Source organism: Symsagittifera roscoffensis, chromosome 6 (assembly GCF_963678635.1).
Source record: "Symsagittifera roscoffensis chromosome 6, txSymRosc1.1, whole genome shotgun sequence".
Taxonomy (NCBI): Eukaryota; Metazoa; Xenacoelomorpha; order Acoela; family Convolutidae; genus Symsagittifera; species Symsagittifera roscoffensis.
The window spans coordinates 10,689,025-10,704,190 of NC_087067.1; the positions used below are offsets into that span (position 1 = coordinate 10,689,025).

A 15,166-nucleotide genomic window follows, 5' to 3' on the forward strand; every position below is an offset into this window, starting at 1 on the left:
ACTTTTTACCCATACCGGTTTTTTTAGTCTCTTTTATCTACAAAGGGAGACCCAGTGGTAAGCCTGTGGTTGACTTAAGGTGGACATAAATTTAAGATGTTTGGTTTTAAGTAGAAATTGATTTCTATTTTGTTTTTGCTACATATAATTTTCATATCCGCGGTTAATTTGGAATCTAAAAACATTCGAGTTTTTTGTATCGCTAATCGACAGCATGAACGTCGTTCTTTTTTTTTTCTCCGTGTTGGATGTGTGTTGGATTATAATGTTTTTATAAATAAAACATTACATTTTTATAATTGTCTTTTGTCGTTTAATTTTGTTATAAATTTTAATGTTTGAGTACAGTTTTTCAATGTAATTGGATTGCAATCATCTCAAACCTGATTGAAAGCAAAAAAGGAAATTAAATCATTCGCTTATTCGATAAACTATGTTTTTTATTCCTTGTTGTTAATCAAAAAAAATTCAGTACAAATTGGAATTGCAATCGTTTCAAACCTGACCGAAAACAAAAAAAGAAGTTGCTTTCCAACACCACAAAAAGAACTTTTTCAACCTGAAGGAAATTAAATCATTCGCTTCATCGATAAACTATGTTTTTTTCCTTGTTGTAAATCAAAAAAAATTCAGTACAAATTGATCAACATCTTGTCAGATCCACCCTGTTGAATACAAAAGAATTAAAGTATTTAACCACCTCTCCAATTTTTTCAGTTGAATTCATCAGTTGACTTTTTTGTATGCGCCAGACTGAGTTGGTTTATTTGCTTTCTCTGAGTTTTCAATGCAACTGTTTTTGTACTCAAACTTTTTACTGGAATTTTTTCTACCTTGTTTATTCAGTTGATCATTTGCACATCGACAGTTTCTTTCAAGATCGCGAATTCTTGTTTTCATCTCAAGCCTTGTTTCCTGGCAAACAGTTTGAAATTCAAAACGAAATCGCTGATCAGGTCACGTGGATTCTTAATGTACAAAAAAATGAATTTATCAGTTAGATTCAATGATCCTAAAATTGATATCGGAACACGCTTTTCTTCCTATATTGTAAATTTTGTCTATTTGTTCTCTTCGGTAGGAACAAAATTGGACTCAAAAGGTAAAACTGCTAAAGATTTGAAGAGTACCTTACTTTGAATCCATTCAGCTTTTCCAACCAGATTTCCTAAAGTCCATTTGCGTTCTTTGTGTAAATGTATAACACTCTGGGTTACTCTCAGCCGAGTTTTATTCTCGTCATTTAGTTATATCAACTTTGCGTGTTGTTGCGTGCACGCAACCCATTGTTATCATGTGGATTATTTTCTAGGCCAAGTTTTTTATTTTCAAAAGTTTGATTTCCCCATAATGGCTAATAAGTATAACGAATTGCCTTTTGTTACGAGTCATCGTCTTTTCAAGTATTACAATTTTGTCGTTAATTTAAATTACCGCCTGTCAAAATTTGTCGCCTGCTACGAGTTTTTGCCTCCTTTCGCCTCACGCTGAATACAAAAGCTCTGCTAAAATTCAAAGATCAAAACAAAATAAAAAAAAAGCTTGCAAGAAAGTTAGCTGTAAGCTTCAAAAGTATCTCATTTTTTTAATTGTAGAAAAAATCCCACACAATTATCTCTAATCAGCCTGGAGTAGTCTCAATGGAGCAGACCATTTTTTCCCCATAAATTAATTCAGAAGGAGTTCATTTTCGTGCGTAAAGATAATTTACATGGGTACAAACATTTAAGTGTTGGTAAGAATCTTGGAGCAAGAAAAGCCTTTATTACTTCGTATCCCAGGTTATTGAATTGAATTACCTGCGCTAATAATATCGGCAAGATTATCAAAAACCAAACCTAAGGGTTATTTTTATCTTATGATAAAAAAATTATCCTGAAGAGGTTATTCAGGAAACTGAAACTGTTTCTTCAAGCTAAAACTGTAATAGTAATTGTTACTTGCTTGAAAGAAATGATTCCGCATCCATAAATGCGGAACTCGAGTGATTTCTTTTCTGTGTATAAAGTTTTAAAACAAAGGAAATTAAAAGAGAATTGATTCTTTCCAAGAAAACTGTTTGGAGAAAATGATTTTTTTCTTGAAAGACAAAATGAAATTTTCATTCTAGCTATCTCTTTATCTCAATTTACAAAACAATATTATTCCCCAATAGCAGCAGTGAAGTTACCCACTGCAGAAATTAACGACCTTTTACAACTAAATAACCACGATTACCGCCATAACCAGTTTTACAAAGTTTCCTTCTCTCGTTTCTGACACAAATGCAAAGTTCTTTCTAAACCTTCCTATTTTTTTAAATTAGAAAATATGATGTTTACTATCATCCACCAACCCGTTATTGTTATTCTTATGAACAAAAGTTAGCAAATAACATCTCAATTACAAGCTTATTTGATAATTAATATTCGATGTAATAGACACTTAGTATTCATCAAAATCCTGATGTGGTCCAGAAATGATGGTCCAGAAATGATGATCCAGAAAATTGTTTTACAAATAATGAACGTCACAATTGTGTTTTAAGTTAGAATGATAAATTTTTACCAAGGACTTTTATCCAAACCACAAGGTTCAAGTGCTTTTTTTCATCCATGCTGAAATTTTTAAAGTTACCCCCGTTTTGATGAAACTTTACGAAACACATTTTAATGGCTAACTGCATATCAAGATTATTAAACCAACCAACAAATACGGACATCTAATACTATGTATTTCAAATAGTCAAACAATTATCATTCCCTAGATCAGATCGAATTAGGCTTAAAATGACAACTGAGTGTCCTATTAACTTAGAAACTAGTGATCAATTTAAAAAGTAGCATAAAAACTTACCTCACAATTACCACCCTTGGTTTGCGTTGATTGTTATAGTTATCCAAAGTACCTATTCTTGTTAAGTGAAATAAAGAAATTGACACATTTTTTTCTAATGAGACTGAAGTAGTCTCAATACTCAAAATTATGGAGACAAATTATTTAAAACGAAGATAAATTTTTGATTTTTGAACCTGGTTCACGGTTAAAAAATCTGACTTCAGTTATAATGGTCTGCGAATACTCCTAGAGGTAACCTCGCAAAAAATCTGAGGGCAGAAGTTAACAATTATTAATATGCATTTAAACTTAGCATTTTCAAAAAAGAATCACTTTAGGAAAATCTTTGGAGAGTATTTAGAGTGGTAGATGATTTTATCTTTACTTGCTATCTATTCAAACCGAATAGCTAGCTTGATTTCATATCCAATCGTCATGAAGGCGGATAAGTTTGCCGATGAGTTGTTATTGATCAGAATATTATGAACTGTATTAGTTAAATTTGAGGATCACTAAATTGCCAGTTTTGACAATATGGCTTAACGTTAACTTTTACAGTTCATAATATTCTGATCAATAACATCTCATCGGCAAACTTATCCGCCTTATGATCCAACCTAAAAATTGAAATAAAGGGTTCCATCAGTTTAAAAGAAAAAAATTTAACTAACTTAGTAACCTCTGTAATTTATCCTTTTTCAAACTTAACTTTCAAACTGACCCCCGTTTTGATGAAACTTTACGAAACACTTTTCATGGCGAACTGTACATCAACATTATTAAGCCAACCAATAAATACGGACATCTAATACTATGTCTTGCAAATAGCTTCACAATTACCATTCCCTAGACTAGTTTGAGTAAGCCTTAAATTAACCACTGAGTGTCCTATTTACTTAGAAACTTGTGATCAAAATAAAAGTTAGCACAAAAATTTACCCCCAAAACTACCACACTTGGTTTGCGTTAATTTTCATAATAAACCCAAGTTAAGAGCTAGTACATCATTCGCATAAATTCTTTGCCCCATATGCAGGCAGATTGTTCAAGTGATACATATGACAAAAATTGATGAGGGCAATATCGACAACCAATTAATGTAGTCAGAAACAAGTGGAAGGGTGAAGATATAATAGTTGAACACCTTTTATAACTGCTAGCAATAATTTCAACAAAGAAAGTCAAAATATCTGCTCAATCTTTTTTTCAAAAATCCGTTAAAAAAATTTATGCATAAATTCCGCAAGTATAATGATAAACGAATTTCCTGTTTGTCTGGAGTTGAAAACAACCATTCATTTGAGAAAACTCCACGGTAGGAAATATCCGAACAATTTCCATCCTTTTTGTACTGAAAATCTTGTGTGGTTTCTTACAAATTTTTTGCCAAAAATGCCGAAAGCATGTTTACGTCCTAAATTAGATAATTTAAAGAATGTAGCACCCGTGCAAAATTAAATACTGGCGATCAAGTAATGGGCCAAAACTTATAAAACAAATTGTTATTCACTTATTGGACTTTACAACACGACGCTCCTACCATATGCATTCAGCTAAATCTTTAAAACTGCAAGCGCAAGGGTGGTCTTATGATAAATGAACACCTTTTAAAGTTTTTTTACCACAATTGCACCAAAAGCTGCATGATTTTTGAGCCACTTTTTTAAATTAAATAATCAATCTACTAAAAAACGAACCCATATCATACAATCCTACTTATGTTGTTTGCTTAATAGTTTAACAAAAATATTCTCCTTGGTCATCAACAGTGATTTTGTTCTTGATTATAACTTTCTAACGGATGTGGACGGTTTCCAAGCCTTCACAATTTGTATCTATATTCATCCAGATCGGAAGCAGTTGAATATTTTCTGCAACCGATATGATCGAGGCATTCAGGAAGAACAAACATTTACTGTGAAAAGCAGCAGTCGGTATAATGATCAAATTAACTTTGCAATCCTCTACAACGAAGATGTTATAAGCGCCACTTTATAGACCTCTGAACCTTCATAAACTAAATTTTGCCCCAAAACGTTGCAAAATCAGTAACTTGTTTTTTCTTGTGAGAACAATCATCAAAAAATCTGAGAACAAAAAATCTGACTTCAGTTATAATGGTCTGCGAATACTCCTAGAGGTAACCTCGCAAAAAATCTGAGGGCAGAAGTTAACAATTATTAATATGCATTTAAACTTAGCATTTTCAAAAAAGAATTACTTTAGGAAAATCTTTGGAGAGTATTTAGAGTGGTAGATGATTTTATCTTTACTTGCTATCTATTCAAACCGAATAGCTAGCTTGATTTCATATCCAATCGTCATGAAGGCGGATAAGTTTGCCGATGAGTTGTTATTGATCAGAATATTATGAACTGTAATAGTTAAAGTTGAGGATCACTAAATTGCCAGTTTTTGACAATATGGCTTAACGTTAACTTTTACAGTTCATAATATTCTGATCAATAACATCTCATCGGCAAACTTATCCGCCTTATGATCCAACCTAAAAATTGAAATAAAGGGTTCCATCAGTTTAAAACAAAAAAATTTAACTAACTTAGTAACCTCTGTAATTTATCCTTTTTCAAACTTAACTTTCAAACTGACCCCCGTTTTGATGAAACTTTACGAAACACTTTTCATGGCGAACTGTACATCAACATTATTAAGCCAACCAATAAATACGGACATCTAATACTATGTCTTGCAAATAGCCTCACAATTACCATTCCCTAGACTAGTTTGAGTAAGCCTTAAATTAACCACTGACTGTCCTATTTACTTAGAAACTTGTGATCAAAATAAAAGTTAGCACAAAAATGTACCCCCAAAACTACCACACTTGGTTTGCGTTAATTGTCATAATAAACTCAAGTTAAGAGCTAGTACATCATTCGCATAAATTCTTTGCCCCATATGCAGGCAGATTGTTCAAGTGATACATATGACAAAAATTGATGAGGGCAATATCGACAACCAATTAATGTAGTCAGAAACAAGTGGAAGGGTGAAGATATAATAGTTGAACACCTTTTATAACTGCTAGCAATAATTGCAACAAAGAAAGTCAAAATATCTGCTCAATCTTTTTTCCAAAAATCCGTTTAAAAAATTTATGCATAAATTCCGCAAGTATAATGATAAACGAATTTCCTGTTTGTCTGGAGTTGAAAATAACCATTCATTTGAGAAAACTCCACGGTAGGAAATATCCGAACAATTTCCATCCTTTTTGTACTGAAAGTCTTGTGTGGTTTCTTACAAATTTTTTGCCCAAAATGCCGAAAGCATGTTTACGTCCTAAATTAGATAATTTAAAGAATGTAGCACCCGTGCAAAATTAAATACTGGCGATCAAGTAATGGGCCAAAACTTATGAAACAAATTGTTATTCACTTATTGGACTTTAAAACACGACGCTTCTACCATATGCATTATGATAAATGAACACCTTTTAAAAATTTTTTTACCACAATTGCACCAAAAGCTGCATGATTTTTGAGCCACTTTTTTAAATTAAATAATCAATCTACTAAAAAACGAACCCATATCATACAATCCTACTTATGTTGTTTGCTTAATAGTTTAACAAAAATATTCTCCTTGGTCATCAACAGTGATTTTGTTCTTGATTATAACTTTCTAACGGATGTGGACGGTTTCCAAGCCTTCACAATTTGTATCTATATTCATCCAGATCGGAAGCAGTTGAATATTTTCTGCAACCGATATGATCGAGGCATTCAGGAAGAACAAACATTTACTGTGAAAAGCAGCAGTCGGTATAATGATCAAATTAACTTTGCAATCCTCTACAACGAAGATGTTATAAGCGCCACTTTATAGACCTCTGAACCTTCATAAACTAAATTTTGCCCCAAAACGTTGCAAAATCAGTAACTTTTTTTTTCTTGTGAGAACAATCATCCAATTTGTCTATTGTCCTTTCCAAAGCTTTCTTCAGTTTACCAAACTACTCTTACAATCGTTGCAAATGACTATCAGCAGACCCACACTTGAATGCCCCATTTGTTATTTTAAAAAATCTATATTCAAAAAACAATATAGTAAGCAGTCACAACACCCACCCAACTTCATGTATGTAGACTGCCAAGAACGAGTTCTAACCCATTTTTCTTCAAATATGGACAAATCCTACCATCCATTTGCCAGGTCACAAATTATACTACTAGTTCCCTAATCCATTATTCCACTTGTTTTTTATGTAAAAAAACTACCGGAAGTGCAACATGGGTAAACATTCCAACTGTTAGTATGGCAAGTTATCGACAACTCACAGATTGCCATCTAAATATCACGTTATGTACAGAGTGCATCCCATCTTCAACTCAATCTTGCACTAAATGTTGAATCCCTCGCGCTTTCTCCGACCCCCTGGAATGAACCCTTAAAACCTAATAGGTTATTCATTTATATTTTCTCTACACTTCTCAGTGTAGAGATGGTAAGGCATCAAATTTTAAAAAAGCGATTCATATCAATAGATGAATCTTTTTAGTTTATTTAAAAACAAATTGTTCTCCTTTTTTTGTATTATATTATTAGACAAAGCAATCTTCTTCAGACTGATGCTATTTTATATACTATTTACCCAAACCAAATTTTTTTAGTAATTTTTTTTTTAAAAAGATGACCCTGAAGTAAGGTTGTAGATGACACCAGGTGGAAACATATCTAAGATGATTGGGGGTTAACTAATAAAAAATTTGTTTTATTTTTGCTAAATTCAATTTTCATATCCGAGGTTAAATCAGAATTAAAAAAAATGAAGTGTATGTAGGATTAATCAACACTTTGACGGTTATTTTTATTTTTTTTCCGTGGTGGGTTTGTATAGGACCGCAAAGCTATACTAAAACTTTTTTCTAACTGAAACAATACTTTTATAATTGTTTCTTACTGTTCAATTTTGTTATAAAATTGAGAGTATAAATATAGTTCGGGTCTTCCAGTAGATCATATAATGTTTAGAAAGAAAAGATTACGAACCAATAAATAACCGTACAAAAAACAATTTCTTCGACGATCGGAATCGCAATCATCCCGAACCTGCCACAGAGCAAAAAAAGCTGCCTTTCGTTACCAAAAAATCAAGCATTTTAAAAGGAAAAAAAGTTGGTAGTTATTCACGAGGAAACATTAAATCTAGACGACGGGTTGAATAAAGACCCAAAACAATTCCCTAACCTAGCAAAAAAACTCGAGTTACAGAATGGCAGGAAAACCATTATTAAAATGAAAAACCCTAAACATATCCTCAGCCTGACATGTTCCCCAAAAACAGACTATAAACAATGGACCCTGCCAAACACTAGAGATCACTTACAAAATTTATAAATGCACTCAATTTTAATCAAAGAAAAATTTCCCATGAAGAATACACATAATCATTGAAAAATTAAGAAAAGAAACACAGGAGATTACAAATCTGGATCCATGTTCATGAAGATTCATTTCGAAGGAATCACAGCCCTCCCGAAGCTTACACCTATGACCAAATTGACGTCCTTACGTCCATTGAAATTCTCGAAATCAAAGAGAACAAAAGAAAGAGAAAAGGCCCTGAAATAGAAACTCGAGGCGCAGAAAAGAAGATGCAAATTTTGATTTCCAACAATAATCATTTGGAAAAAAACTAGAAGAAGGACAAAAGTGAAACTACCCAACAAAGCAAAATTACAATTTGATGTTTTTGATGCTTCAAATTTCATAATTGTTTAAAAACCAATTTCCTTATTTTGAGGATTTTTATATTTATTAATAAAAGTATAAGCACAGATAAAACAACTTAATTTTTCAAAAAAAAAAACGGGGTGAGTTAGAGCATTGCTAAGTCAAAAAACACCTCTCCTTTTTTTTATAAATCCGGATGAAACTCTTTTGAAAAAGTGAATTGCAGGTGCAAATCAAATCAGTTGCACTCATCTAAGGAATTTTTCGTTTTCATCTAAAAAAAAAATAAAACTGAAGCCTCTGACTTCCGATGTAGAACAAAGGCGTTTGATAATAAATTCAGCTGCACAGGTTTGAGTTAAGAATTGTACTAGAGAACCGGTCTCATTTTTTAACCGCTTAATTTTGATTACTCATTTTATTAATTTTAGTTGGAAAACAGTTAAAATCCAAAAACTTATTTCTAATAAACTTCATTTTTTTCCCAAAATTTTCTTTCCAACGTTTTCATGATTTTTAAGAACAGTAGAACAAAAGTTAAAGGCAAAAAATCCGTAAAATACATCGAAATTTGCAATAACACAAATTGAGAAAAGAAACGCTATACATAAGGATACCCGTACAACATCAGGACTAATCAGAACTAGAGGAACTAGACTGAAAGACAGGGTTCACAACAACAGACGTGGACACTACCTCTAGAACTGCCATCAAACGTTCAAACGACAACTCTTGATTTGCTCTCAACCTTAGTATGATAAAATTGTGAACAAGCTCAAGATTATTATGGAACCTAAAAATTGAAATAAAGGATTCCATCAATTTAAAACAATAAAATTTTACTAACTTATTAACCTCTGTAATTTATCCTTTTTTCAAACTAAACTTTCAAACTATAACTATTGTCGAAAAACTTGACGATTAAGGTGAGACTTATAATTCAAGTTAGGCTACTAAGCAATCAACTAGCAATGTGCGCTTAGTAAAAATTTTTTGTTTTACTTCCAGCAAATAAATCGAGCGAGTAGGCGTACAATTGGCTTTTTATAGAGTCAAGATACGCCTATTTAATCCCTGAAAACTAAATTTTGTTTCAGTTAAACTAGTTTTCGAGTTTTTTGCGCCATATCGCGATTCAAAATATCAAAAAAATGTGCATAAATTTTTCAAAAAATTTTGGAATTTTTGGAACATCTCTTTTAGTTGCAAACTTGCTTCTGCTCTCGAAAAAAAAATTTACCAAATGATAAAAGTTGCATGCAATTTTGACAATTTTTTCTATAACGTAGTCCAGGTTGAGTTTTTCACCCAAAAAAAAATTCAAAAACATTGAGCAAGTTTTTTTCTTATAAACATATGCTAAGATAAACATAAGTTAGAAAAAAAACAGGCTTTTCTGAACCACCGAAATTTTCAAAGTGAACACTTTGTAGTCACGTTACCTTTTTGGTGTATGATTCTTTGCGAAAAGGTTAACATCAACAAACAAGGTTAATATCATCGAATGCAGTTTATCTTTAAAAATTTTGTAAATGAAATCACAAGTTGGTAAATCTAATTCAAGGTTGTTTTTTATTTTTTGGCTAACTGATTTGATCTCAACACACATCGTGTTTTAGCTTGGTCTCAGTCGTTTCATTAATCCCAAAAACTGACCTAATTCGGCGATATGCTGTGCGTTATTCAAGTTTATTTCTTTTGCAAAACGATTGGGGGCTTTGTCGCCACGCTGTCTACTTTTCAAGGCAAGACATTAGGCCAGTCCCCTTAAATGGCGACAGATTTGCACTCAAAATCCAGGCCAGAAGCAGGATAAACAGGTGAGTCCGATGAAAAAAATATTTCAATTAGACTGGTTCTTAAGAGATTAAAAATTTTAAAACTGAATTTAAGTTTAATTTAGTGTAGTATTTGCAAAAAAAAATGTAATTTTTCATGTCTTGTTTCGAAAAATATTTGCTTTGTACAGAACTGATTTCGTGAGCAAAACAGGTATAACATTTTTTGGGTTTCTTTCTTAAAATAACATTTCTCTTTTTGCCAAAAACCGCTAGTCAAGCCAATTCGATATAAAAAAAGGAATTGATTGCACTTTTCACAAACTCTATATATGGAATTGTCGTCCCCGTTAAGATTTATTTGCAATAACTTGTGTTTCAGCTGAAAATTGAACTTGAAAATTTACAAATTTTTTTAGTGTTCGCTCAAATTTATTTGCAGAGATTTTGCGGGTTTAGGGGGTTCCACCCTCTGGCAACCCGCTAACACTCATGGATTCGACGACCTGGCACTAAAAAGACTGAATATTTTTTTTACAGTTTTGTGTCATAAGTCCGCTAATTTTTTTTTTCTGAAATTTAGAACGGAACAATCCAAAAAAATGTTCGAAGCCGCAGTTTTTAGCAAGTTTTCTTTAAACTTTTAGCACGTAAGTTAAAGCTCTAAAGTGTCACGTTTTTTTTTGGAGAGTTCTGAAAATCAGTTTGACTGACCTATAAAAAAGTGGACATTTTCACAAAAATTTTGAAAATTCAAAATCAAACCCCCCACGAGAAACGTCTAAATCCGCTCCTGCTACATGCACAAATACGATCTAACCGCTTATCAGTTGAAAACTTGGCTCTTTTTCCTTTTCCCCCCACCTGCAAATTTTTATAAATCAACTTACTGTTCACATTGTCCGATTGTCATGAAAATTGACATGCAGACTAATTAGGCCATGACAACATATTTGATTTTTTTTAGTAAACTTTGTAAAACCACTCCTTAGACCATAAATTGATGTTTCTGTAAGGTGAGGGGGGGTGGAGAAAAAAGAACCGAAAACTTACTTGCTCTGACATCCGTACCCTCTCTTGACACTGTTTCCGTTTGCATCCTTTGGATGACCTCAACTGGTTCACAGCCACTTGTCTGGCTCATACTTCTGTACATTGGCGAAGCAATGATATCAGGATCCGAGTTGATACTGAGAACCTCTGTTTTCTTCGTAGTCACAGATGAGCCTTTAGCGATAGATAGCAATTACAATATCAGCCAATTATATTGCAAAGTTTAATTAACGATTTCTGTTTTTGAAGCTTTAAAACATTCATTTTAAAAAAATCTATGCTTAATCAATGTAGAAGTCCTATAAGTCTAGCAACGGTGTTTTTCTGAAATCCATTTAAAACGGACGATTCGTTGTTGAGCGGCTAGTTTTTTGGATTCCAGTGTGATCACTTTCTTTAAAAAATATGATGTACATTCGCAACCGGCATCCCCTTGATATGATAGAACCCAGGCCAGGCGAAGATACTTTTGTAGTTAATTTGTCTGATTTTGTATTCTATCGCCGTTCCTCGTTTGCTTGGCTGTGACATGCTGCCGTTAAGTGTTTTTAATTCAACGTTCGATTCAATATTTGTAATTTTTGTCATAGATGATTACTAATTCAGGGAGTATTTGCTGAAATGAACGATTCGACCTCTTTGTCTATAAAGTAATTGAAATTGTTCTAAGTAAAATATTTCTGACCTGATGCTATTTAACCGATTGAGTACAAAGTTTTAAATGATGTCAATCTATTTCAAATTTATAAAATTTATCTTAAGCAAAGTTGATCTAAACTCTAAACAGTGAACGGAAGATCAGCTGAAATTAGGGCACAAAAAATTAATAAAGAATCCTGGCTTCATAACAATTTCTATAATTTAGAAAAAAATCCCTTTTTTCTACTTTCATTCTCTCATTGTAAAGAAATTTCAAACTTCAAAATTTTCAAAAAAAAAATGTATGAAAAATCCTTTGGCAATCGGTCTTCCAAAATAAGCAAAGTGAATCCTCAATTATTGTCTATTTAGTCGTACAATAGTCGCAAATGTCAGAGAGTGACCCAAACTCTAATTCTACTGAAGTATTTTTGAGCTAGCATCCTTTCATGATTTGATTTTTGAGATTTGATTTTTTTGTAGTTTATAGGATCATTTGTTGAGCTACTGTTTCATATCTCAGTACTGTTGACACGTTTTAATTTTGCTTTATTTTGATCTTATGGTAGCCAAAATGCATGGAACACTTAATAAAAACGCAATAGTTTCAACTACCCAAATTCACAATATCTACGACCCGGCTAAGTTTTTTTTTCTTAGAAATTGATTGTATGATTTGCAAGTTTTCCTATAATTACCGAAAAAAGCCAAAAAAATACTAATATATATTGGAAACATTTTAGAAAATGGGATATTTTTTTCTTAAGATTTCATGTTTAATTTATATGACTACCCTTGTGATAAGCATGGGTATTACAATCGAGTACTAACATTTTCCCGTAAAATAACTTTGCTCACAGAATGGTCAATTGGCAATCAGTATATTTTACACCCATTGATTTATACGCATGGTTGATTTACAGTACGTGTTTGCGCTAAGAGTTGTCTGTTAATATTTTATCAGATTCGAAAATTTTTGTTAAATGAGCTTAGCTTTAATTATGTTGGCTTTATTTTGAGTCGGCTTGATCTATTAGTTATGTTTATTTTATGAAAATTGATCTCTAACAAGAAGTTGAGACGACAAAAACTAGTGGTTCGAATCCTGTCGGAGCCTGTTTTTTTTCATATTAGAAGTTTTCTGTTTGTTTTTTCGTGCATCCGTCCGTCTCTTTATTTTTTCGACTTAGTTCCTGTTGCACGGACACTTCTTGATTTTTTTAAAGGCCGTTCGATGAAGTAATTGAGCCATTTGCAATTTTTTTGGCTCTTGTTGAAGAAATTTTAATATAATTTTCAGAATTAAAGTTCTTTCGAAACTTTCTTAATTTTTTATTTTTCTGTTAATGAGCACAGAATTTTTACGCATGCCATTTGTATTTTCGCATTTAGCACTGTTGGGTTGTTAGCGCTACTTTAATTTTGTTCCGATGCTTTTTCTACCTAATATTTTGTTTCCTACAATTTTCCGGGGTTTTTTTAAACGCTCAATATTAACTTCACGAGATTCTCTTGAGAAAACGTCAATGAATGTAATCACGAAAAAAAAAATTCTTTTTTAAAAATGTGTCTTCTTCCTAAAAAAGAAATTTTGACTTATTCCTTGTTGTATTGCAAGTAGTGTGAAGAATAAAATTTGTTTTTTTTTGCAAAAATGTATGTGCTTGTTTGAATATTTCATTTGTGTTTCTTACCATGTGTGCAACACCACATTCGTTGACATCTTGACACTGCGTGTATCCATTTGTTCACAATGATTTCAGATGCATTATTTAGCTTTGTTTATGTAATACCTAGTTTGAGTTGTAGTTTCAACTTCAAGGCATCAATATCGTTCAGATGCTTAAAAAATTTAGCCAGAAAGTTCAATTTGCTTGTCATAAAAAAAGCAACTAAATGCTAATATTGATTGCCACCGCAGAGAACTCAGTCAAAGAATTTTCATATATACAAGAAGAGATTAAAAAAAACTGCTCATTTTTCGAAGATAAAAAAAATTTGATAAATAACGGGATGCGTAGTTTTAATCATTTTCAATGCTTTAATTCTCCCAGATACGTTAACTTGAACGAGAGACAAACTAAAAATTGCAGTTAAACTAAAAAAAAGTTAAAATCATTTTTTTCATGTCGTAAACAATTACTTTGAGCAAAAAAACTGAAAACAAAATCAAGAGAAAGCAAAAAAGTTCGCCCCCAGTTGGTTGACAGTGGACTGCCAGACGATCTGTTCTTTAAAAATTAATCCTTGGACTGGCAATTTTGCAGCGCGCTTTATGAAACTGCATTTTGCGGCTGTATGAAAAACTTTACTCCGTTTTTTTTTACATATTGTTAGTCGTTTTTTTAATAGACATTAAGATAATAAGGCAAACTTGGTGGCACTATGCTAAACAGTCATTTTTTAATGGAAAAATTGTATTCATACTATTATATTTGTGAACAAAAATGCTAATCAATCATGCAATTTCCAATTATGGAAACACTTTATTGGAAATTTTATGATTAGTAGTGTTTCCATAATTGGAATTTGCATGATTTTACGATGGTCATTTCTGATCTATCAACCTTTAAAATGTTCTTAAGGCGTCTGAAAAATCCTTGATTGACGAAAAGTCCTAATCATACCATTTCCATTTATAAAAATGATCCTTATCATACAAGTTCTATGAAAGTCCATGCACCTAGGCACTTGTATAAAACTAGCATGTTTAGTTTATACATTATTGGAAATTTTATGATTAGCAGTAAAAACTAAACAACTACTGTTACACTGCTAGTTTAATACAAGTGTTTAGGTGTATGGACTTTCATGGAACTTGTATGATAAGGATAATTTTTATAAATGGAAATTGTATGATTAGGACTTTTCGTCAACCACGGAATTTTCAGACGCCTTAAGAACATTTTAAAGGTTGATAGATCAGAAATGACTATCGTAAAATAGGAATTTTTCAAACAAATTGACAGGCAAAATTGAATAGGGGCGTTCAACTCATCCACTCCTTCTATTGAAGTCTCCTTCTCAAGCGTAAATAATCATAATTTTGTTTGTTTTCCAAATCGGATGTCACAGAAGGTTTCAAAGTGCTGCTTTTTTGAAAAAAAAATTGATTATTTATCTCCATGAATTTTGTATTGCGGCTCAAAATTGTTGAAGCAATTTTGCGCGATCAAGAAGGC

At 32.1% G+C, this 15,166-nt stretch overlaps 1 protein-coding gene across 1 annotated transcript in view; it reads right to left on the reverse strand.

The window, feature by feature from the left end:
- The window catches only part of LOC134848173 (uncharacterized), a 40,117-nt gene extending 26,423 nt beyond the window's left edge, over nt 1-13,694 (reverse strand). The window contains exons 1-2 of the mRNA XM_063865536.1: nt 13,679-13,694; nt 11,346-11,519 (exon numbers count right to left, since the gene is read on the reverse strand). Coding sequence (XP_063721606.1) covers nt 11,346-11,448 — 103 coding nt within the window. The 5' untranslated portion in view covers nt 11,449-11,519; nt 13,679-13,694. The remainder of the gene's footprint in view (nt 1-11,345; nt 11,520-13,678) is intronic.
- Nucleotides 13,695-15,166: the final 1,472 nt, after the last annotated feature.